This window comes from Leptodactylus fuscus, chromosome 5 (genome assembly GCF_031893055.1).
Source record: "Leptodactylus fuscus isolate aLepFus1 chromosome 5, aLepFus1.hap2, whole genome shotgun sequence".
NCBI classification, from domain to species: Eukaryota; Metazoa; Chordata; class Amphibia; order Anura; family Leptodactylidae; genus Leptodactylus; species Leptodactylus fuscus.
The window spans coordinates 151,211,762-151,239,122 of NC_134269.1; the positions used below are offsets into that span (position 1 = coordinate 151,211,762).

A 27,361-nucleotide genomic window follows, 5' to 3' on the forward strand; every position below is an offset into this window, starting at 1 on the left:
CAACACAGCTTGACTGTAGTGTCTCCTTCCAAATAATCTGTGTTTGTACAGGCTGTTCAGACCTTTAGCATTAATAGAGAAATCACTGAAATAGAATTGCTGTGAACAAGGGTATTAGCCCCAGAATGCACTCGAGGTTGCAGCAATTAACAGTATTAGTAAAGTGCAAGTGATAGTCATAACTCAACCAAGTATAACTAGCAAAGTATCTAGTAATCAGTGCAAAGATAGTGCATAGCACCAGTATCTCCTGGGGAGGAGAACAGAAGGTAAAGCAACACACCAACTCTAATATAGGGAAGAACTGTGAGAACTACCTAAACAGATAAACGTATAGGCAAAAGGGGCCTGAAAGAGAAAGTGAACAGTAAGTCAAAATAAACCAAGAAAATGTGCAGATTTACCCATCCGATTGTCACTCCTGCACCAGAAGATCCTTCTTTACTGCAAAGATCCCACCAGGATGACTGAAAGAAGACCCATCTGAGTTGTAAACATCAAATATTGAGTACCAAAAGGGTGCAATTACCCCACATTCCCATCAGATGTGAAGAAGCGTACCCTTCTCAGAACCACAGCGCCAACACCGATTGGAACACCAAGATGAAACATATTGAACAAGTCAGGACAGCAGTATCATGGGTTCAGATAGTTTTTTTCTCTTGTGCGCTGTATTGCTTCACCATCTTATGGGCAAATAAGAATGACCTTGCCCAGCAGGATAAAGGTGTAGGCAAAGGCCACTCTCCCAGAGTGCCATGTAAGAAGGGCTGTCCAGTGTTCCACTCAAATTCGCATGGAACCTTCGCAATAAGACTTCCATGGCATGTTGCATCTCATATGAAGGTGCGCCAACAAGAATGTGGGTTTAATATGCTTTGGGCGGTAGTGGGTCAGAACCCAGGGCAAAGAAGGGAGGTGGTTGGAGAGCAGATCAGCCTCTATGGAAAAGAAATCAACAATTTAGTAGGAAAGCCCCAGCGGTATTTAATGTTATGCTTTCATAGTGGTTTAGTGATGACAGCAGCCAAACTCCGCATCCCTGATTCTTAACCTTTTTTAATCGAAGTAAGCCCTAGTGAGAAAATTTCCATAACAGAATATCATCAAAATCATTTATAACTTTTAACAAAATAAGTCTTTGTTTTGAGCTCTTGTCAACAGTTATGTAAGGGGGCGTTCACACTACCGTCGGTCTCCGTCAGCTAGTGTCCGCTGCTAATGTCTGCTCAAAATCTTTTGCGGACATTAGCATCAGACACTAGCTGTGTCCGTGACATTTTGCTTTGATTTAAATGGAGATCTGGTGCGTTCTTTTACTGTCCGTGGCTGTCCTTAAGTGTTCGTTCCCAAAGATGTCCGACTTTTCAAGCGGACAGCAAAACCCGACATGTAGGTTTTTGCTGTCCGCTTGAAAAGTCGGACATCTTTGGGAGCGGACAGTTAAGGACACCTATGGACAGTAAAAGAATGCACCCAATGTCCATTTAAATGAATGAAAAGTGTCACGGACACAGCTAGTGTCCGCTGCTAATGTCCGTGCAAGACTTTGAACGGACATTAGCAGCGGACACTAGCTGCTGGACACCGACGGTAGTGTGAACGCTCCCTAACAGCTTCCTCAATGTTCCAACATGTAATATCATGGGCCCCACATATATAGTATAATGAAGGGCCCCACACGGTGGCTCAGTGGTTAGCTCTGCAGCCTTGCAGCGCTGGAGCCCTGGTGTTCAAATCCTACCAAGGGCAAAAAAACATCTACAAGGAGTTTGTATGTTTTCCCTGTGTTTGCATGGATTATTCCAAAAAGACATACTGATTGGGAAAAAGTGTACATTGTGAGCCCTATGTGGGGCTCACAATCTACATAAAAAAAATAAAATATGTATATATATATATATATGTGTATATACATATAGTATAATGACTCCCTCAGTGCCATAAATGTAGTAATCCCTACATTCAGTAGAATGACCACTCATTGCCCCCAAATGTAGCATAATGGTCCAGATAGTTCCCCCACATATAATATAATGACTGACACTCAGTAGGATGGCGATTCAGTGCTCCACATGTAGTATAATGGTTTCCTAAGTGCCCTCACATTTAATATTCTATCCCCCAAACTCAGTAGAATAGCCTCTTCAGTACCCCCACTTGTAATATAATGGCCACCAGGCAAAACACCCTCATACAGCTACATTGTCCGTGAAAGGGTATCCTACTTATAATAAGTTATAACCTATCTAATGGGTAATAAGTTTTAAAACCATGGATTCTGGCTGCTATCTCCTAACACAGAAGAAATGGAACAGCAGTGACCATGCTCAACGCCACTCCATTCACCTCCTCCTGGAGCCTCATTCTGGCAATCAGAAGGGGTCTCAGCACCCTTATCCCTACTTATCTCACGTATCACCTATACAGCACATTGGTGAAAATTTGTTATGACTTGAATACCTCTTTAAGGAGTAATTAAACAAGGAAAGTGAGTTTTTATTATTCAAGAAATAAATGGTATGTTTTATGATGCTCTTGATGATCATAGGATTGAGATTGACATTATGCTTATTAATATATATATATATATATATATATATATATATATATATATCTCCCTATATTATAAAAATGAATTTCTGTCTGTCTGTCTGTCTGTCTGTGCTCTAATGCGAACCAAACGACTGGACCGATCTTCACCAAATTTGGCACAGAGATACTTCAGATATCCGGGAAGGTTTAAGACGAGACTCCAACTCGCTCGGACGTACCGTTGCTGAGATACAGCATTCCAAACACAGTGCCCCCCCCCCCTTAGCCAATACAAACCTGCAAGACTTTCACTCATATTCCAACTGCAATACACATGGTCACTCCACATGCACAATACAACACTGATATCCAAACTGAGATACATGCATCAGAGGATTAGATACACAGATCAGCACACAGTATCACACACCAGAGGATTAGATACACGGGTCTGCACACAGTCCCACAAACCAGAGAATTAAATACGCACTTCTGCACACAGTTCCACACACTGAAGGATTTGATACGTACGTCTGCACACGGTTCCACATACCGAAGGATTAGATACAGGCGTCTACACACAGTTCCACACTCCAGAGGATTAGATACGCGCGTCTGCACACAGTTGTACACGCCATAGGATTAGATACACGCGTCTTCACACAGTACCACATGCAGTAGGATTAGATACGTGCGTCTACACACAGTTCCACACGCCGAAGGATTAGATACGCGCCTCTTCACACAATACCACACAGGGAAAGATTAGATACGTGTGTGTGCACACAGTACCACACTTTGGAGGATGAGATACAGGCCTCTGCACACAGTACCACAAGCCAGAGAATTAGATACGCGTCTCAGCACACAGTACCACATGGGGGAGGATTACATACGCGCGTCTACACACAGTACCACATGCCATAGGATTATATACGCGCGTCTGCACACAGTACCACATGCTGGGGGATTGGATACATGCGTCTACACACAGTTCCACACACTGTAGGATTAGATACGCACCTCTTCACACAATACCACACAGGGGAGGATTAGATACACATGTCTTCACACAGTTGTACACGCCATAGGATTAGATACACGCGTCTTCACACAGTACCACATGCAGTAGGATTAGATAAGTGCGTCTACACACAGTTCCACACGCCAAAGGATTAGATACGCACCTCTTCACACAATACCACGCAGGGGAGGATTAGATATGTGTGTGTGCACACAGTACCACACTTTGCAGGATTAGATACATGCCTCTGCACACAGTACCACAAGCCAGAGAATTAGATACGCGTCTCAGCACACAGTAACACACGGGGGAGGATTAGATACGCTCATCTACACACAGTACCACATGCCATAGGATTATATACGCACGTCTGCACACAGTACCACATGTCGGGGGATTGGATACATGCTTCTACACACAGTTCCACACACTGTAGGATTAGATACGCACCTCTTCACATAATACCACACAGGGGAGGATTAGATACACGTGTCTTCACACAGTTGTACACGCCATAGGATTAGATACACGCGTCTGCACACAGTACCACATGCCGTAGGATTAGATACGCGTGTCTACACACAGTACCACATGGGGGAGGATTAGATACGCGCGTCTGCACACAGTACCACATGCCGTATAATTAGATACGCGCGTCTACACACAGTTCCACACTCCAGAGGATTAGATATGCGCGTCTGCACACAGTTGTACACGCCATAGGATTAGATACACACGTCTGCACAGAGTACCACATGCCGTAGGATTAGATACACACGTCTACACACAGTTCCACACTCCAGAGGATTAGATACGTGCATCTGCACACAGTTGTACACGCCATAGAATTAGATACACGTGTCTGCACACAGTACCACATGCAGTAGGATTAGATACGCGACTCTTCACACAGTACCACACAGGGGAGGATTAGATACGTGTATGCACACAGTATCACACTTTGGAGGATTAGATACATGCCTCTGCACACAGTACCACAAGCCAGAGAATTAGATACGCGTCTCAGCACACAGTATCACACGGGGGAGGATTAGATACGCGCCTCTTCACACAATACCACACAGGGGAGGATTAGATACAGGCCTCTGCATACAGTACCACATGCCAGAGAATTAGATACGCGTCTCAGCACACAGTTCCACATGGGGGAGGATTAGATACGCGCATCTGCACACAGTACCACACGCCAGAGTCATTAGATACGCGCGTCTGCACACAGTTTCACTTACTGGAGGATTAGATACGCGCCTCTTCACACAATATCACATGGGGAGGATTAGATATGTGCATCTGCACAAAGTACCACACCAACAAGAATTAGACACTTGCATCTAAACACAGTACTACACGGGGAAGGATTAGATACAGCTTTACTCCAGGTGTCCATAACAACTGATCACAGGTTTTTCACTGACATCCAAAATGAGATACACATAATCACATGACGCTTATGGACATACACACAAACCACATACAAAATACACCAGTGCAAAATTGGACAATTCTTATGGGGCCAGTACACAAACATAAAATGTAATATACCCGTGCGAAGCCGGGTCCTCCCTCTAATATATATATATATATATATATATATATATATATATATATATATATATATATGTCAGTGTGTGTTTGTTGTGTATTAATCAGCTGTAATGAACTTGTGAAATGGTGTCATTTACATAAGAAAATTATTAAACTATTGTTTGTTTGGTTTTTTTTACTTTTTAAGGTACTATTGGGGATGTGTTTATCCTGGCTGCTCTGTTACATTTTGACACACTTTAATGTGTTTCCAAGTAGTCCAGCAAAATATGGATTTGCTGCTCGGACTGATATTAATATTGATGCAATTGACAATTCTCCTTGGTTTCATATTCCATACCCAGGTATGTTTGCTTATGATGATATAGAATATTTAAATGGGTTGTCCCATCACAAGGATCCTATCTATACTGCTAGTTTATGTGGATTTAAGACTTTTCCTAAATACATTGCTTTATCAAAACTGCTTTGTTAGGCCGCTATCTTAATTTATTCACTTCATTGTTTACATTGTGTTTCCATGACCACGCACCTGGTGCTGAGCTAATCTCCCTCGGTCCACAAGTGACCACAAGTGACGTAGCTCCTGCTCTCAGGGAGGAAGAGAGGGGCTGAGTGCTCAGAGCAGCTCTGAGCTGTGTATGTCTCTGCCAAAGACAAGTAACAGAGCTCCTGCTCTCAGACAGGGGAGCAGGGAGGTGAGTGCTCCGGTATTTCTGAGATGTTTTATCTCCTGCTCTTCCACTTATCAGTTGGTTTAATTGAATTTGGCTGATAAGGGCTGAGATAGGGAGTACCTCTGTATGTATTACAAACTGACTCAAATCCAGCTCTGCTACATCAGCTTCTACATCAGCTTCATACTGAGGTAATGCATTTACATCCAATCCCTCATTACTGACTGCAAACATACTGCTATGAAGACACATAGCAGAGCAAGTGAAACCCCACCCACCAATGTGCCGAGAAAACCAGGAATTGAAGAGAGCACACAGCCTGCAAGTGGTTGAACAGGCGAGTTAGGAATAACCCTTTAAGGCCCCTATGTGGCGTCCTGTAACAAAAAAAGCGCTGTGGGAAAAAATGCAGCCGTGACACATCGTGGTTCTCCCCACAGCGCTTTAGACAGAAAGTTCGCAGAGGTTTTCTTTGCAGACTTTCTGTTTCAATTATACCTATGGGGAAACTGCTAGCATTTCCGTAGGTATAATTGACATGCTGCGATTTCCAAAACCGTGCCAGTTTTGAAAATCATGACGTGTCCACAGCGTGGTTTTTACCACTTTGCTTTGACTGTGAAACGCCGCCATTTTTTCCCCAGCCTAAAACCTTTTTAAAAACCAGGAAGATATTGTGAGAGATTACCCCTATCATTTGGAAAATACAGTGGGGTTTATTTATCAAATGCACCTCCATTCAGTGAAATTTTGCACAGTTGCGCCTTTTTTGCACCCTTTCAATTTCTGCCGTGATTTATTAATCGAACTATCGAACTGTTGATAAATTCCATGCACATGTCCTCACTATGTGTCCTGCGCTTTTTTTTGCACCTACATAATAAATATGGTGGTGCAGACACAGAACAGAATGGTATTTAAAGAAGCAGAAACAAGTGACTTCCACGTAATCTGCAAAGATGGTTTCCAATCCATTCAGCTTGTCCAATGAAGAGAGCTCCTCTGATTTTTCTGTCTCGGAGCAAACTTTGCCCACAAAATCCAAAAAGAAAAAGCAATTCTTGAAAGTACAGTGTGACCAGGTCCGCCACACCCTCTGCCCCCCGCTAGCTACACCTCTACTCTGCATTCTTGATGCAGCCTGCAGCCATACAATTATGCACTTGAATTGACAACGCATTTAAGGATCTGACACAAGTAATTGAATATGATTTATAAAATCGATGTAAATGTTAAATGTGCTAACTTTAGGCCCCGTTCCCATGGAGTAACGCGCCGCTCATTTAGACACGTAAACACGTGTCAGAGCGAGGCACTTCAAAAAAGATCCAATTGACTTCAATGGGTGTCGGCTTACGCGCGCTACACATTGAAATCAATGGGATTCTTTATAACCCATTGATTTCAATGTATAGCACGCGTAAGCCGGCACCCCTTGAAGTCAATGGGATCTGTTTTGAACCGCCTCACTCTGACATGTGTTTACGTGTCTAAGTGAGCGGCGCGTTACTTCGTGGGAATAGAGCCTAACATAGTTTTGTGTGTCTTATGCTTATGCAATTGTAGTCTGTAGTCTGCACTGTTTTGTACTTAACTCCCACATTGGAGTGATTTTGAGCCTTTTTATGCACCTTTTTATAAAAAAGTGCAAATAATTCAGGGAACACACATTTGCCTGAGCAGCCACGTCTACTTTTCTTGCCAAAATCACAAAGTTCCGGATACGGAATTCTCACATAGAAAAAAAGGTGCAGACACTTCAAAGAAAGTGGGAGGAAACCTCTGCGGACTTTCTGCTTCCATTATGCCTATAGGGTAATTGCCAATGTTTCTGCAGGTATAATTGGCATGCTGTAATTTTCAAAACAGCCATGGTTTTGGAAAGCACAGTATTTCCACTGCTCATATTTTTCTGCAATGTGTGGATGGGATTTGCTAGTTTAAATGAAAAAAACTGCAGTATTTACGCCATGTGGAGCCCTGGCCTAAAGCTAACGCCCCAGGTTGCAGAAATACAGTGTTTTTTTTCAGTACCAGCATAGTGAATGACATTCTGGCTAATCCCATCCACAGATTGCTGACAAAAACAACTGTGGAAAATCTGATTTTTGAAAACCGCATAGTTTCAATTTTAGCTACAGAAACACAAACATTTTCCCTATAGATTTACTAAGGGAAGAAAAACTCATTTTGCATAATGATACCAACATAGCCCACGTGACTACTGAGGCCAATCATAGGACATCTCTGAGTTCAGAAGAGGCCTGAAGACCAGCCCAGGAAAAGTGAATAACAATGTTTTAAAGTTTTTATTTACCTCCCCATGGCCTCTACTCATTATGTTCTGGGGTCTGAAGAGACCCCATAGTATCATAATAGCAGTTCCATTTTAGACATGATCAGTGGAAATGAAACCGATAGGCAAACCACAGGAGATGAATATTGCAATTGTTCGCCCAGCAAATACAGTAAGTGCCACTCCCATAGGGGCGGCCCTAATTACCTGATCAATTCTTCTCTCTCCCCTGAAAACCAAGTTATTTCACAATTAAATCCATTCATTCCTATTTCTCATACCAAGGCAGGCTAGGGTTTAACACTCACTGGCAGGATGTTCTTAATGAAGTCTTTTAATCTCACATAGCACCAGATATATTACTAAAGGCCAACAGCTGGAAAGTTCTGTCCACATATGATTGTCTTTGGTTAGATACTAGCTATGTTTGCAATTCCATTGAAAGATGTTGACCAACAGGGTGTAAAGAGACAATTGTTCCTCCATTATACATTCATTGCCAGTTGTAATCCAATGGGAAAAGTTATGAAAAGGCAGAAAACATGTTTGAGGTCAGGTCCCCATGTAGCATAAACACTGCAATTTATCTGTGTCAGAAACGCCACTGAAAAAACAGCAGCATTTTACAGTACCTGCAAGTACCTGTGGATAGGAATCTGGCTAATTCCATACATACATTGCTGAAAAAAATCTGCAGTGGAAATGCTGAGATTTTGAAAACACTTGCAATTTTGTAAATCAGAGTATGTAAATTATACCTATGGAAACCCTGGTGGTTTCCCTATAGGTATAATAGGGGCAGTAAGTCTGCAGACAGAAACTCTGTGATCTTTCTGTGTAACGTGTTGTAGGAAAACCAGAGATGCATTTCTTCTGCAGGTTTTCCCACAGTGCTTTTTGGCTCAGTACGTGGGGCCTTAAAGAGGACCTTTCATCATCTTGGGCACATCCGGTTTAATACACTGCTAGAAAGCTGACAGTGCGCTATAGAGGCTGCTGTGAAGAAGAGCGTTCCTGACTGACTGTCAGGAACGCCCTTCTGACAGTGAGGAGCTACAGTACCGGCACCGATAGCTCTTCACTGGGGGTACAGAATGGGAAAGCCGACAGTTCACTGAATTCAGCAGTGTATTAAACCGCATGTGCCCCAGATGGTTAAAGGTTCTTTTTAAAGCACTTATGCTGCTCTTGGTGACCTAGTAATTGACATTTTTCTTGGCCAATCAGAGCAGTGATCACAGAGCCGGTGAGATTACGATTGGTTCCAGGTGTTTACTCTCCTGCTACAGTCAATTTCTTAAAGGTGGGTACTTACTTTTTGCAGGCTCCAGCAAATAAATTTAAAACACTCTGTTTCTTTAAGGCTTTATTCCATTGTCCTCATGTTGTAATAATCCCTGCATATTTGTGGGTTGTGTGCTGTCAGTGGTTCATCTGTTTTTTTTTGTTTTTTTTCCCCACATTCGTGAACCTTATTATTTTTCCCCTATGCTTTCCAGTGTCTCTGGCTTCCTGAAAAACGCATGTCATCCATTTTTTTTTCATAGATAGATATGTGGTGATATATGCACCATAGATATATGTGGTCCATCCGTGTCAGTAATAAAAATATAAACATACTTTGCTGGGTTTTTTTTTTTTTTTTTTAACAATCCCATGGCCCATTAAAAAAAAAAAAAAAGTCAATAAAAACATTAAAATAACTGACTAAGTATGCCGTCTGTGAAAAGTATGAAAGTTGTGGATATGAGAATATGTATTCAGATGATAAGTAACATGTTATTTGTTATATGTGATATCCTGTTATTCATCTGTTTGGAATCGCTACTTTGGCTTGTTTTTAGTTAATGCGTTGCAGCAGTATTTTGATTCTAAAATGTCAATTTTCCTATTTGAGCGTATTATCATTTCCGTAGGGAAAAGGTAACAGAAGTGATATTGGCAGAAGCTCATAGAGATACCGTCATAGGACAGTAGCTTCCTTAGTGCACACATTTACTGTTCCTTTTTCTAGAGCAGCTGCTTTTAAAATAAAACAGACTGACTTTTTAAGATTTGCTTCAGGGAAAGCAGCATTCCAACCAGCCATTATACATCTTTAATCCTTTCCTTGTATGGTTCTTGCTAATAGAGATCAGAGGGGTTTTAACTTAGGTCAGTGCAGTGATGTTAGCAACATGTGCAATAACATAGAAAATAACTAAAATAGTGTCTCACCGCTAAAAACAGATCACTAAAAAGAAATATAGTTCATTTTCTCTCCTAATTTCATCACTGAATTTCATTACATTTCTTATTACTTGATTTAGTGGCCTTTAGATGTATTTAAAGACAACATGTGTTTTACATGAAAGATCTGTTTTCTTATTGAGTACACAAGAATAAACAAACACGCTCATTTGTTTCATTTGCAAAATGCAAGAACATGTGAAAATGCTGAACTGATAAAAGCAAAGTCTTTATTGACACAGTGTAATCTCTATACAGAAATTACAGAGTAACAGAAACCATATATCATAAAGGATATAGAGCAAAATCAACAGGTAAAACATCAGTCAGCCATGTACAGAGAGAATCATTTACCTTCTTTTTCCATGGGTATCATCTATGCCAGGGGTACTCAAACTTTTCAAAGAGGGGGCCAGTTCCCTCAGACCATTGGAAGGTCGAAATATAATTTAAAAAAAAATTAAGATTATATGCTCCCCCACAGTATTATACACTTCACAGCAGGCCCCACTCACACAGTATTAAGGCTTAGTTCGCACTGCAGTTTTTACTCCGGAATTTAGCGCAGATTCCGCATCAAATTCCAGATTAAAATACCATTGTTTTTCCGTGAGTGGGTTTGTTCTGCTCACGCAAAAAAGAAGCGATGTAACCTATCTTCCGAGGCAGAATCAGCTGTGGGAGACCACGGCGCGTCACTCCCTTCAGACTAGGTCCATTCATTTGGGCCTAATGTGGACTATCGGCTATCTGTGACTGGATGCCGGTGAAGTGCATACAGTGAAGCGGCATCCAGTCACAGATAGCCGTTTTTTGGTCCAGAATCTGAAGTGGCAATCCGCGTCAAATTCCGGACCAAAATCCGCTGTGTGAACTTAGCCTTATATGCTCCTCAGTATGCCCCCTCCCAAACAGTATTATCTGCTCCTCAGTACACCCCTTCCCCCACACAGTATTATCTGCTCCTCAGTACACATCCCCCACACACAGTATTATATACTCTTCAGTACACACCTACACACTTATATGAAGAGCCGCCGCGCGTCCTCCTCCTTCAGACTGCAGGTGCGATGACTTATGTCATCGTGCCTGCGACGGGGCAGAGGTCACACTCTGCGGTCAGTGTAGGCCGCAGTTCACGCGGTTTGCACATACAACTGAAAGCAGCAAAAGCTCACTAATTGGGAATCCTGTACCGGATTCCCTGTAAGTGAGTGATCTGGGCGATGGCGCGCAGAGCATGGGTCATAATTTGAGGACCCCTGATCTATAAATACACCTGTGTACTCATCACATGACCATGGACTGTAAATCACATGACCATGGTCAGACTTGTATCTTCTAGAAGTAACAGAATGAATGACAGCAAGCCGAAATCTAGATAACTGTGAGGAATTGATACAGAAAGTATATTGGAAAATTGTATATCTTTTTATTGTACGTTTGTTTGTCAATATTGGTCTAAAAATGGTCAACCCCTTTAAGAATGAACATCTCCAAAGGGTCAAAGATATCTGAGGAAAAAAAAAATGTAAAGCAAATACTTAGATACTATAGTGATACCAGAGAAGAGACCCTTTGGACTTAGCCTAGTGGTACTTCTAGATATCTGCTTGGAGCTAGGCCTGAGAGAATATAAATCCTAGCAAAGTTAATGGAGGGTAAACTCACCTTAAGGGTATTGAAGCTTAGGCCATTATCAAAACCACTTTGTATGAAGTCGCAATAGAAATCTTATTAAGGTCCACAACTTAGAGGAGATAAAACAGTGAATCCTAACATCCTGAGTAGCAGTTCATCTGGAATGGCTTGAGGTCTAAAGTACTGACTCAGAAAGTCTTCTGGCTAGGATTATCCCATCAACATTCACATTGACAGATTGAGTTTCATTGATGTTTGTTGCTGACTTCCCTGTGTTACCAGATTCTGTTACAAGAGGAGGTTTTAGTATTCTTCTTGACTCATCTGTATGAGATGGTTAAAACATGCGTACACTATGTTCACACCTGCGTTCGGGTACCCCAAGTGGTTACCCTCTGCAACCCACAGACCCAATAGACTGTAATGGGGTCCGCTGAAAAAGGAAGAAAAATGCAGAGTGAAAAGTCCTGCTTGCTGGTCTTTTCTCTCCACATTTTTAAGGGCTTAGATATAAACCTAGCCTTACTTCACTACAATGAATTACTACACTAATACTGATACTGGCAAATGTTACTAGAGGTTCCAGGAAGCTGCTGTTGAATAACCACTGCAGTCTTTGGGATCTGCATCTATACTCTTTGAGCAGCACTATTACAAAATGAATTTCTCAGGCCAAGGCCACGGAAAATAAACCGCGGCATACTACAGTACCTGTAAAGTGGGTGGGATTCTGGCCTATCCTGGCACGGTTTTTCCCACAGCGTTTTTTTGCTGTAGGTCACTACGCTTAAAGCAGCTTTCTATTCTCTGTCAGATGTATGACTAAGAATTACTGGTGGATTATTAGAGAGACGTAAGGGGTGACTTATACAGAGATATTGAAAAGATATTGCATATCAAGCAGCCAATAACTGTTCTTGAACAGGAACTCTTGGGCATCTGTATCCGCCCCTGTGTTTGATTTGCTAGCATAGCCTTTCATCCGCATTATGTTGGCAGCATATCCACCAACCACTGAGCATTTTTATGCTCTCAAGAAAAATTAGAGATGAGCGAACACTAAAGTGTCTGAGGTTCGAAATCCGATTCGAACAGCCGCACACTGTTCGACTGTTCGAACGGATTTCGAACCCCATTATAGTCTATGGGGGGAAATGCTCGTTTCAGGGGTAGGCAACATTCGATAAAATCATACTTACCAAGTTCACGAGTGATGGTCGGGCTGGCTTCTGCTTGAAGTCTTCTCCCGGCGCAGGGTCCCCGCGTCCTCTTCCGGGTGGAATTCACTCTGCCTAGGCATCTGGCCTAGGCAGAACCGACTGTGCATGCACGTGAGGTTCTGCCCAACCCCGACGCCTGAGCAGAGCCGACTGCGCATGCGCGAGTACGTGTGTGCATGCCCGCGCATGCGCAGTCGGCTCTGCCTAGGCCGGATGCCTAGGCAGAGTGAATTCCACCCGGAAAAAGATGCAGGGACGCAGTGCAGAAAAGATTTCGGAAAGGTAAGAGAAGAACCAGCGTTGATTGGCAGAATGTATAGCATTCTGCCAATCAACGCTGGTTCTGCATCGAACATTAAACTTCGAACAGCTAGTAGTGTTCGATCGAGTACGAGTATTTCGAATACCTTAGTATTCGATCAAATACCTACTCGATCGAACACTACTCGCTCATCTCTAAGAAAAATCTGATCCTCCGACATTTTAGCACTTGCTCGTTTGCTGGGTGGTCGCTGCCCTGTTTACATGTGGCAATGACTGAACACTTGATCACACCATCATTGGCTCGTGTAGGAAGATGTGTCTTCATGTATTCATAACTCATAGATGAGAAATATCTGCTTAGTCATAATGTCAGTGTTTTTGTCTATGTATGGTATTTAAAGGGACTTAGTATATAAACCCAGCACCACAGATAGGTTAGGGTCACCTGAGTCAAACAGTGATTCCCCTTTTGAATTGGCGCTCTGCTGCCAAGTTATTGCTGTTTATGTCCACTTACATGTTAAATCTTTGTAGCAATGAGGGTGTTGTCGCTTACCTCTATGGAGAATCTGCAATGCCCTCATTACTCCAAGGAGCTCCTTTACATATTGATATATTCATAAGGGGAAAACACTATTTGATTGAGGTGATCCTAACCTATATATCTGTGGACTGGGTTGATATACTGGGTTCTGGTGACAGACTCCCTTGAACGAAATCAGCCCAGAAACATTGCAATGCACTCTATTTATAATCCAAAATGCAACCATTCTCATTGTCTTCTGATCTAGATGTTGGTAAATCATGTCATATTAATAAACTGATGTTCTGATATTTTTTTGCTTTTTTATAATTTTTTCATACTGTACACTCCATTATTTGCATAAGTACATAATATGAAAAAGTCTTGAGACGGAGAAAGACTATTAGGTAAGGGAGTGAAGTCACTTCAAGCTGAGGAAATCCTTAAACAGAACAATGCAAGGAAATTCCGGTTTACCGGTGATGAGCTGTGTACGAGCTTTGTATTGAAAAATACGTTTTGCTATTTTGTTAGGGTTTTGAGAATTTATTTATAGAAGGACTATAACCATAGTAATCTTTCTATGTGTCCTGATATTCTTAGAAAAATATGTTTACCCTGATACTTTCACCAAAGCAGAGGAAAAAGGATTTGAAGAAACAATATACTTCAAGAGTCTATGGTTATAGATGTTTACTTTTACTCTTTTCAGGCAAACACCAGAAGCATTGCACAAAAAACATTTTAAGGCCAGCCCCACGTGGCATAATTGCCGCAGTTTGTCCACCATGGAAAAAAATGCGACGTTTTACAGTCACAGCAAAGTATATGGGATTCTAGCGAATCCCATCCTCACTTTGCAATAAAAAATGCACACAACAATTTCCAAAACCATCACAGTTTTGGAAATCAGAGCATGTTACTTATACCTACAGAAATGCCGGCGGTTTCTCTATATGTAAAATTGAAGGAGAAACCCTGCAGAGGAGAACTCTGTGAACTAAAGATGCCGCCGGGAGAACTGCAATGGGTTGATGTGGGATGCCACGTGAGGCTTTACCCTGTATACAATACAAGAGGTGGCCTAAAAAGGAAAAGGAATTTAACATATGCCTAAAATGTGGCCGCAAAATCATGGCCGCAAAATAATGCGGCCTATACGATCCTAACTCCCTTTGAAATCAATGGGAGCGTATACGGCACGCAAACTCGCACACGCCGCAACGTGCCACAACACGCGGCACTTTACATCGTTTGAACGCACCCTTAGCCTTATTCTCCTCCCATTTTTTCCAACTCAACGTGGAGATGACAGAGTTCATTGTCTTCCCCCACCTCATGCAGCCACCCTACCTAATTTATCTATCAAAGTTAAAGGTACCACTCTTACCCCATTTCCACACTCTTACTGCCTTGGGGTAAGCCTTTGATTCTGCCTCATCCATCACATCAAGCCTCAAAATCATGCCCTGAGCACCTCCAGTTCCCTTCAACTCAAAAACATTTATTGAATCCCCTCTCTTCTCTCCCTAAAACTATGCTTATGTTTTTGAAGGACATGAATAAAGCCTTAAGTTTTATGAATTGGTGTCTTTTCCCATTTCTTTTTGGATTGTTACTAAAAATAAAGTGACATAATTAGAACATTATACAAAATAAAAAGGGGATGCAGACTAGAAAAGACTTTGTAGAAACCTGGCCATAGAGCTAAACAGGAAGTTGGACAGCATATGGAATGACGTATCTAACTGGTATTTAACTTCATGAGCCCCTAGAGTATAATAACAAGTCTCCACTGCTGCTTCCAGTTTTCTATCCCAGGCATCCCCAGTACTATTAAGGCCTGTTATTGGATTTCAGTGGTCACGTGGGGGGCATCTACGGCTTGACGCTATAGTCCAAGAGTCATAATATCGACAACCCCCCTTCCCACATATGCCCAATTACATGCCTAAATAGTGACCCACTGACATCACAGAGGAGGCTTGAAGATACTGGGGACACATGAGAAAGAAAACTAGATGTAGCAGAAAAGCATTATTATTACACTATGGGGTCTTATTAAGTTAACCCATCATTACAAATGGAAAGCCTAAAGTATGACCCTAAAGGGGTTAAGTGTGACATAAAAATTTGGGCCAAACCCTTTTCCAGTAATAATCAATATGTGACATTCAAACATGTATAACCGCAATTTTAATAGGCCAGCTAGGAATCTATCTAATATAGCAGAATTATTTACTTACTCATATATCCTATCTCCTAAGGAAAATGTTATGAGGGATTTCTGCTGACTGGTCTTGGGAAGTAGACATTTACTAATTTAGGAAATACAGCCTACAACATTGACAGCTCTACATGTGCCTCTGCGCATATGACCTCTTTTATTTCATATCCATTGAAATGTTTTATTTATATGAAGTGTTTTATAGTTCAGTGCAAATATTTTATACAACAGGGACACTATGAATCAAAGTGAAGAAAAAAAGAAAATACATTCGTCAATAAAGTGAAAGCTTAGCTGTGCTGAAATATGAACTCTATAAGGCGAAGGGATACGATAAATTACTCCGAACAAGGCATATTTTACAAGTGATAAAAATCATGTACCATAAAGTAGAAGATTAACAGTAACAAAATGTCGCAAGGTCACTTTAGTGAATGTATGCAGAACCATTACAAGACACAGTATATAATATTTCATTGACATGATATTGCTACTCCAACAAGCATTTATTTTATGAAGTGTAATATATTATGGATTATGTTATAAATCACATGGAAAAAATATGCCGTTTTGTATGAGAATTAGGAAGATTAAAATGCAACACTTGAAGGGGTTTTCTTTAATATTTATTTATTTAGAGTATAAAGTCATACAATTTTGTTATACTTGTATTTAAAATTTTGCTGACATACATTTGTTATACCCATGCAGTAGGCCCCTGTTTAGAAAAAAAATGGTACAGACCTCGGATTAGCCAATAGGAATGTATCCCAAAAGAGATTAAAGATGGCCTCATTCATTTTTTGAGAGACAGAATTTATACAGGTTTACGTTAGCAAGTCATCATGTCTTTCAGGGTATGTACAGTATTACTACAGCTCTGCATTTTGCCTTCAGAGTTGGCATTACAGGTGTAATTTATATTTGGATAATTATTTGTGTTACGTTAATTAAATAAATATCAATGCCCCTGATTAAGCCTTTTGCAGCATTACACATGGGGGTTGTTTCCAGACACCTGGTCATTTGATCCATTCTGGCCACAATCAGTTTGGTATTTTGATATAATAGACTGCTATGTTTGCCATACTGTCAGTGTTATACTTGTTTGCAATTAGTGATATTTTGATATTTGTAATTCTTAAGTAGTAATATTACATTACACATGAATACATTGGTTAGATTTCAAATCCATAGTCAGTCAGTATTTTTCCAATATTATCAGAGTATTTCATTGTCCTATTTGTGTTTACAGTATTTACTGCTGCATCATCTCATCATCCTGTCTGTCAGTTTATATGTGTATATGCTGTATTACTACACCATCTCGTTATATTTGTCACTGTGTATACATACCTCCCAACCGTCCCGATTTCTGTGGGACATTCACAAATTTGGTGTCCTGACCCGCGGTCCCAGTCGGCGGGAGGTATGTCCCGATTTCAACTCATCGGCGTCCGGAGGATGCCAATGAGTTGAACATATAAGCGAGTAAAGCAGGAGCTGTCACAGCTCAACTCTTGCCTTACCACTAACATCACATCGGGCCTACAACAATGTGAGTGGAGTGAGAGAACGGCAGGGGAGTGTTGGAAGGTGAGTATAAGTATTTGTTTGTGTTAAACATTGAGGGGAACATAATGTAGGGGGCCTATGAAACTTTAGGCATATGGGGGGGAGAGAACGGCATGACACTGGGGCAGATGAAGGGGGGGAAGAACGGCATGACACTGGAGCAGATGAAGGGGGGGAACAGCATGGCATGGCACTGGGGCAGATGAAGGGGGGGAAGAACAGCATGACACTGCGGCAGATGAAGGTGGGAGAATGACATGACACTGGGGCAGATGAAGGGGGGGACATGAATCTGGGGGCAGAGATGGGGGGACATGAAACTGGGGCAGAGATGGGGGACATGAAACTGGGGGCAGAGATGAGGAGACATGAAACTGGGGGCAGAGATGGAAGGCGGGACATGAAACTGGGGGCAGATAAAGGGGTTATATTAAACTGGGAGAGATGGGGGGGGAATATAATTTACAGGTGACTGTAGGAAGATTATACTGTATGGGGGCACATGAAAAATGAATGAGAATGGGTGGAGTCAACATAAAAGTGGGCAGAGCTAAGTTTGCCGCGGCGCGCACACGCACCGCATATTTTGTCCCTATTTCGGCTCTTCAAAAGTTGGGAGGTATGTGTATACAAAATTGTTTAAGCAGCTCATCATGTCTGTCAGTGTGTATACTGTATTTCTACAGCATGTCACCATCATCGATACAAAAAAAAAAAAGGGTGCTGGGAAAAGGGGATATTCACAGTCCACTTACTTGGACCTCTAGATTCTATGATCACTGGTGGGTGAACGCCAAATATCCTGGGACGGAGGTTGTACGGAAATCACACCCATCGGCTGTGGGAAATATCCAAGACAAGAGAAAAAAAGGAAATCCAGCTCCACTCCTTGGATCCCTTTTAAAACGTAGCCTTTATTTTACATTGATTAAAAAAGTCCAGAGTATAATACAAGCGTTACCGCTCTTAAATCATTTCTATATTACTATACCATACTTTAGTAATATGGAAATGATTTAAGAGCGGTAACGCTTGTATTATACTCTGGACTTTTTTAATCAATGTAAAATAAAGGCTACGTTTTAAAAGGGACCCAAGGAGTGGAGCTGGATTTCCTTTTTTTCTCATGTCACCATCATGTCTACACCCAGATTCCGTTCAGGGATTTCGTCCCCAAATCCACTTGAAAAATACGGAGAGAAAAAGTACTGCAAGCAAGGCTTTTCTTTCCGCATTTTTTGGGCGGAAACCCAGCAGAAACCTGGCAAACCTCATTATAGTCTATGGGGTCCACAGGTTTCTATGAGTAACCACTTTTTAAGCCTATTGGATTTCTGTTTTTTGGGTCCCCAAGTGGACCTGAAGAACGGAAGCCAAAACACAGTTGTGAACCTAGTGTCAGTGTATATCCAGTAAGCATTAATACGTATCATCTCATTATCAGGTTTGTCTTTGTATATACTGTATAACTGCTGCACCTCATCATATCTGTCAGTGAATGTACAGTATTACTACAGCATCTCATCACGTCTGTCAGTGTTGTCAGTGTATATACAGTATAACTACAACATCTTATGATGTCTGTCAGTGTATGTACAGTATTAGGGCTAGTTCACACGGGAGCAAGGAGTCGGATTTTGACAGTGGATTTCACCTCAAAATCCACCTCCATGCAATGGTGGTCTATGGAGACCACTAGCGAACTGCCCTTTCTTCAGGCACAGCAATCTCCAGAGTCGGCCCATTCATTTGAGCCGACTCCGGAGGGGGAAGCTGCGACCGCGATGGTCGTGGCAGGTGGGTTTTGACCCGAGAGTGATGCGGGGAGCCGCATCACTCTCGGGTCAAAACCCAGCCCCCCCCCCGACCCCCGTGTGAACGAGCCCTAACTACAGTATCTCATTATGTCTGTCAGTTTGTATACAGTATTACTACAACATCTTATGACATCTGCCAGTGTATATACAGTATTACTGCAGCATCTCATCTTGTCTGTCAGTGTCTTTAGAGAGGCAGCTCTCACATTAATTATTCTGTTTCCTCTGTGTATGTGTGTTTTTGCCCAGAAAAATAAAGCTTACAAGTGTATTCACTGCACTGGATAAGCTTTTTTTTTTATTACTGATATATACACGGGTCCTGCACAGCCCAAATGCTTACCTTTACAATGTGCAGCAGGGTGCTTGAAGTCTGTGCATGTTTCTTTCCCTGTTGAAGCTCTACATGCGATGACTAGAGCTGCTCTGGCATGTATGTTTCACATGATAGAAGCCATATTTAGTTCAAATCAAATCAAATTGGCTTTATTGGCACGTCGGAATAGATGTTTGGCATTGCCAAAGCTAGTAAAGTGTGTGTGTGTGTGAGTTAGAGTCGAGGGGGAGAGTATGGGGGGGGGGGCTGATTTGGGGAATAACAGTCCGTGGAGTCTAGTCTTCCTCTTAGTTGGTGACCGCTATATGGGGAGGTGGGGTGGGGCGGGTGGTTTGGGGTATAACAGTCCATGGAGTCTCATCTTCCTCTTAGTTGGTGACTGCTATATGGGGAGGTGGGGTGGAGTGGGTAGTTTGGGGTATAACAGTCCGTGGAGTCTCATCTTCCTCTTGTTCCATTCAGTTACTTCATGAATGCATTGCAAATGACTGGCTAGTCCATGGGCTATACCATTCTATAGTGCAGAGACTGGGGCTACTAACTGATATAAGACTGGCATGTGAGCAAAATTATAAATGTAAATTTTAATATGTATATTTAAAAACTATGATTGACAAATATAAAAAAATAAATTAAAAAGTAAAAAACGTGGACAAGCCCTTTAAATATACAATAAAATAGATTTTCCTAAAAAAAAAATTAAAATATGAAAATTATGGGGAAGATATAGTAGGATAAATGTATTAGAATTATGGTAAGAAGTCAATATAACTATATTTGCTGCAAAAACTGGTGTACATGATAAGCACCACAGTTATGTATCTTATGCAATGACTTGCTGAGGGTTTGGCTTAGTGTGACTTATTAATAAAGTGTGTCTTATTGATAAAGGGTTGTGACTAGAGAAGACCGTTTGATCAAGTAGGTATTGGATCAAATATTACGGTATTCGACATATTCGATTCTGATTGAATACCATGCGGTAAACGCAGTAAAATTTGTATCCCCTCCCACCTTCCCTGGTGCTTTTTTTGCACCAATAACTGTGCAGGGGAGGTGGGACAGGAAGCAGGAAAACGTAGGCATCGAAAAAAATAGGAAAAAGTCATTGGCTGGCTAAATCAGGTGACTTCGGATTTATAAGAATAGTGTCAGCCATATTTGTGTCAGATGTGGTTTGGTGAGATAGGGAGAGACTTACTGCTGAGGATCAGATAGCGATTTGCTTCTGCTAGGCAGGAAAACTGAAAACAAACAGCTCTTTTCAGAGCAACACTGCAGGAAGAGTGCATATTCTCAACCGTATATACACTCAACCTGCCAAAATTTCACAAAAGCCCATTTTAGGGCTCAAATTCCTTACAACTGGTATACATTCTAACTGTCCCATAGGGGTGAGAAGAAACCTGTATACTGTCATCACCTGTACACATCTGAAAATGCATCAGGGTAGCACAAAGGGACGGGGACAAGGACGGGGAAATCCAGCTGGGGATTCAGGCCGCAGTCAAGCTACTGTGGATCCAATGGCTACTGGAGAGGGGCAGCCAGCAGTGCTCTCATCCACAATGTCAAGCAGGGTGCAGGGTACCCCGCTGATGAGACCCCAGCACCAGGAACCGATGTTACAGTGAATAGCGGATATTGCTTCTAGCGGCATTTGCACCAGCCAGTCAGCCACTATCTCCAGGCGTGTAGTAACACAACAGTCTGCCTCTCCTGGTGATGTAGTGGTTGTGGACCCGCAACCAGCATGTCTTGTCCTCAGTGCTAATGACAAGACACAGTTCCATGTTTCTGTGCCAGCTCACAAGTTCCTCGTCCTCGTCCTCCTCCAACACCGCCACCATCACCGTTAAAAAACAATTAAAATGACCCCATTAAGGCTCACCCCAAAGGCCTTACAAATAAATTTTTAGGGCTCACCCCAAGGGCCTGAAAAATAATTTTTTAGGGCTCACTCCAAGGGCCTGAAAATTAACTTTTTAGGGCTCACCCCAAGGGCCTGGAAGCTAATTTTTTAGGGCTCATCCCAAGGGCCAAAAACTAGAACTCTGTTGGTTAAAGGCTCAATTCACCCAAAGGGCCTAAAACACTGCTGGTTAAAGGCTCAACTCACCCAAAGGGCCAAAAACTAAAACACTGCTGGTACAAGGCTCAACTCACCCCAAGGGCCAAAAACTAAAATACTGCTGGTGCAAGGCTCTACTCACCCCAATGGCCAAAAACTAAAACACTCCTAGTGCAAGGCTCAACTCACCCCAAGGGCCAAAAACAGTGCTGGTAAAAGGCTCAACTCACCCAAAGGGCAAAAAAACACTGCTGGTTAAAGGCTCAATTCACCCTAAGGGCCTAAAACTCTGCTGGTACAAGGCTCAACTCACTTCAAGGGCTTAATACTCTGCTGGTACAAGGCTCAACTCACTTTACGGGCCTAATACTCTGCTGGTACAAGGCTCAACTCACTTCAAGGGCTTAATACTCTGCTGGTACAAGGCTCAACTCACTTTACGGGCCTAATACTCTGCTGGTACAAGGCTCAGCTGACTTCAAGGGCCTAATACTCTGTTGGTTAAAGGCTCAATTCACCCCAAGGGCCTGAAGCTAAGTTTGGGAGGGCTCACCCCAAGGGCCTGAAAAGTAAATTTATGTATGGCTTAGCTGAAGGGCCTCTAACTTAATTTGGAAGGGCTCATGTGAAGGGCCAGAAAAGTAATTTTTGGAGGTCTCACCACATCACACACACATAAACAATGACAGTTAAGGGTTGGGGCTGTTGGATTTCCCATTGCCTATGCCATCTGTGGTTGCCATGGGCAACATGACTTAAAGGGGTGCATGCAAATGTTTCTTTAGATTAAAATTTGGCTTTCTGTCCATACTAATGTAGAGGAAAGAAGGTTCCAGGAACAGAAGAAGGACTAGAATAGCCTTTCTAAAGGTTATTCCAACATATACTTATAGAAAAATGCTTATATTTAATGATAAATTCCCGTTAAATCTGACCCATTCTTTATTAATAAATACTGTAGATATTCACAGTCTCTCAGGGATGTACATGTGATTTTATAAATAAGCCGGTTCACAGTCTTGAATATATACACATTTTTGAAGCGTATACATGTGTATACAAACATATACACATTTATTGAAACATTGACACATATGTGCACATTGTGATACACTTTACGCTCTCTGCTGGATTTCTCTTACAGGATAGACACAGTAGGACACACTGATCCAGCCAGCAGAAATGTGCAGATACTGGAGTGTACGTTCGTCCTTTTCATTTCCTTGAGTAATGTTATCTGCCAGTTCCTATTAAGTACACAGCTCCCATTAAATCCTCTCCCCTCATTCTCAGATTGCAGACAGCAGTACATACAGACTGTAAATGTAGATGAACTAAAGAAGAACAATGGGTAGTCACAAAGACAAGTAGGGACACAAGGGAGGTTTTCACCATCACCTATTCTCCCCATCCGTTGTGTCCCTGCCATCCTTATATCTTTTATTTGAGATTTAATATTTTATTATTTATTTTTATTTATCATTCTGTACATGAGTTGTTCCTCTGTCGATTTTCGTGTACACTGCAGCAGAGACTCCAGGGCAGATGTGAAAGTAGCCCTCGGGTCTGATGTGACCTATACTGTACCTCTACGTAGAAAAGACTTCCAATATTGAAATTAAAGAGGATCTTTCCTATCCTCCTGCACATTCTGTTTTATATACTGCTAGAAAACCGACAGTGAGCTGAATTCAGCTTTCTCGTTATGTGTTCCTGGGCTGGAGATATCGGTTCCGTTAGTTTCGGCACCGATCTATGCCCACTGTCAAAAGGGCATTCCTCACTCCTCACTGTACTCATCCATAGCCCTGTACTTTCAGAAGGGAACTTTACCCCAGTACCAGTCTATGGATGAGTACGGTCAGGAGGGGCATTCCTCACAGCCCATCTAGACTGGCAAGAATGCCCTTGTGGTGATTGGCAAAGATCGATGCTGAAACTAATGGCACTGATATCTCCAGCCCGGGGGCACATAATGGGAAAGCTGACAGTACGCTGAATTCAGTGCACTGTTGGCTTTCTAGCAGTATATAAAACCGCATGTGCATGAATACATGAAAGGTCCTCTTTAAATGATGGGAGGCATAGTTAAAAGCAGGTCTAAAGTAAGCATCCAATATTGCCATGGATTCCATAGCTAATTCAGCTGCAGAACCTTCAGCTTTTCTTTATGGGATGCCAGGGGCTGGAAATGGACAATACATTTGTTGCAGACATCTCTTTCCATTTCCATCATACCCATTTCAGCACATCCCTGTCTTGCAGTTCAGGAGTCCTGGGTTCAAAGCCAACCAAGGGCAACGTTTGTATGCAGCACATATGCTCTCCCTATGTTTGTGAGGTCTTATTCTGGTTTCCTCCTATACTTCGAAAACATTCTGAGAGGAAATTTAGATTGTAATCCTTGCTAAGGACAGTGAGTAAGACAATGAGAGGAATATATTAAGACTGGCACTCCATACACCAGCCTTATTAATTTGCCCCACTGGCATGAGATTTGCCTGAATTAATAAGAGGCTTTGATTTCTTAATAATTCTGGTGCACTCCTGTGAATTTAGGTCTATGCCAGTCGGGGACCAATGAAGATTTTTGGTATAACTCAAGTCAGAAAACTTAATTTGTCGGACCACCCAAAAGCATCATTGCACACCTGAAATACACCAATTAAGGACACAGTTTTGGACAGTTTTCAAGTGCAGCCCTGTTAGTAAATCTGGATTGATGTCTATAGAAAAAAGTTGAATAATATATTAGCTTTTTATAAGAAAAATAAATGATGTGGTGTCAAAGTTGACCTGAGGAATGTGAAAAAGTTATGGGCTCCTTTGAAGACTTTTTAAACTGAATTTCATGGATTTTAGGCCAAAAATCATGTTTGCACTTTGCTTATTTGGCTTCTGCATATTTGTTATGTATCACACCTTTGATTATACAGTAAGTAAGGCTCCATTCACATCGGTGTCTGTTGTGTTGGTGCATTAGAACCAGAACAACAGGCACAAAAGGAGACTGTCAGTCCACATTGACTATTATGGGGTCCGTCGGATGTCCATTATTTTTTAACTGAAATGACTGGACAAAAAGGTTGTGTGTGCATGATTTTTTCATGTAGGTGGACACTGTAATGGATTATCTGATTGAACATCTCTGACATGTAGCCAACCCCTAGGTGATCATTGGAACGCAAATGAGTTCATCACAAAGGCAATTCTGGATTATCCAATGATATTTCCATTTAAGTAAAAGTGGCCCATGGGTTTCTATAGCATTGAATCTGAGTTGTAGAAAAATCTGTCTTCTGTGATTCCTCTAGACCCTGATAAATAGTTCTGAAAATTCAAAGAGCTGTGGAGCATTTGAGGTTATTTTTCAGCCTCCGGTATGCACTTTGAAGAACAGTTTGTGGCACAAGTGCATACCAGACACCAGTTACATGCAGAGAACACGTGACTGTTAGAGCCATTGAATGCCTTCAGCATTCACATGCTATACTGCACTTCTGGCATCATAGCTCCCAGTGACAGTACGTGACTGCTTCAGCCCGGGCTGCTTTAATCATAGGACAAACAGTGCCTTGGAGCTGTTTGAAGGAGCACTACAAGCAATTACATTGTCATTCCATTCACGCCTATGGAATGAGACTGTAATTACATGGCCATTATGAAACAAACAACGTGCAATGTAAACAGAGAAGAGTTCATGGTGCTCCTCCAAACAACTGATCAGAAAGGGTCCTGGAAGTCAGACCCCCCAGTGATCACTTACTGATGTTCACTCTTCAGGATAGGCCATTAATTAATAAAAAACAAAAAAACAAAACTGGACCGTCATTACTACAGTGATAAATAAAATACACTTGTTATATATAGATTTGGAAATATAAAAACAAAAACACTTGAGAGTCTTCAGTAGTTGATACCTTTTTTAATGGCTAACTATTAAAGGGGCTCTATCACTAGGAAAAGTCATTTTTAACTAATCACACCTTTGCATAGCCTTTAGAAAGTCTATTCCACACCTACCTTTAGTATGTAGATTGCCTCAGTAGTCTCTGAATAAGTCCGTTTTTATTCATATGCTAATTAGACTGGTGCACGATAGATCGTGCACACCTCTCCTATTGTTTTCTACGGGAGACTGCTGCTGCTGCTGATGACTCAGCTTCCTGTTTGTTTCACACACATAGGAGATAATAGGATAGAGGAGGCTGCTGGGAACTTCCTGTACTGGCTGAAAGCTCATTAGCATATTAATAAAAACGGACTTATTCAGAGACCACTGAGGCAATCTACATACTAAAGGTAAGTGTGGAATAGACTTTCTAAAGCCTATGCAAGCATGTGTTTAGATAAAAATGACTTTTCCCAGTGATAGAGCCCCTTTAACTAATAATGATGACAGATTACAACGTTTCAAAGCTCTCGGCTTCTTCTTCAGGTATATCTAAAAACAATTTCTGAAGGATGCATATTTATGTACAAGAGGGACACATAGGAATGGAATTCTAAGAGGGAGGGTGGAAGAAGGTTATTAGTTACTATTACATACAAATAAACAATTCATCAGTTTTCAATGTTCTTTTATCAGTTCACAGAGTGTCTTTTATGGCTGTTTCAGTTCAATGATTTCTGTAGCATGCCATGAACCCATGTGAGAATCTCTGTGTGAACTTACCCTTACACAAAAAACCTTGCAGTGTGGCATCTCCTTTCTGTGTTTGTGTCCTGTAAAAGATGGGAAGTATGTTTTAAGTAGGGGGTTACGGTGGATGGGGCCCACTTATGATATCATTGCACTGGGCCCATCATTGTGTTAAAAAGTCCCTAGTTGCAGCCATTGATGACTATAGCAGTCACAGGTTTTCCATGTGCCAACAGAGACTGAAAGCGCCATTGGTAGAACATTGGTACTGATTCAGACGTTTTTACATTTTTTTGATGTAGTAACTAGAGATGAGCGAGTAATGTTCGATCAAGTATGTATTTGACCGAATATTACGGTATTCGAAATACTTGTGCTCGGTCGAATACCACGCGGTAAACGCAGTAAAAATTCGATTCCCCTCCCACATTTCCTGGCACCTTTTTTACATCAATAACTATGCAGGGGAGGTACGACAGGAACTAGGACAATGTAGGCATTGAAAAAAACCATATACAGTCATTGGCTGCAGCAGCAGCAATAATTATAATAATAATACTGATACTTGGGCGTGTTAGATGCTCCCAGGCATGCTTCCCCTAGTGTCCTAGTTGCATTCCAGAGGTGTTGGCATCATTTCCTCAGGTGTCATTGTGGACTTGGTGACTCCAATTGGTCGAATTTTGGTTTCCCTGAAACGAGCATGTTTTTCCCATA

At 41.7% G+C, this 27,361-nt stretch overlaps 1 protein-coding gene across 1 annotated transcript in view; it reads left to right on the plus strand.

The window, feature by feature from the left end:
- Positions 1 to 27,361, plus strand: part of LOC142204564 (solute carrier family 23 member 1-like) — a 143,270-nt gene that overhangs the window by 62,953 nt on the left and 52,956 nt on the right. The window contains exon 7 of the mRNA XM_075275881.1: positions 5,313 to 5,469. Coding sequence (XP_075131982.1) covers positions 5,313 to 5,469 — 157 coding nt within the window. The remainder of the gene's footprint in view (positions 1 to 5,312; positions 5,470 to 27,361) is intronic.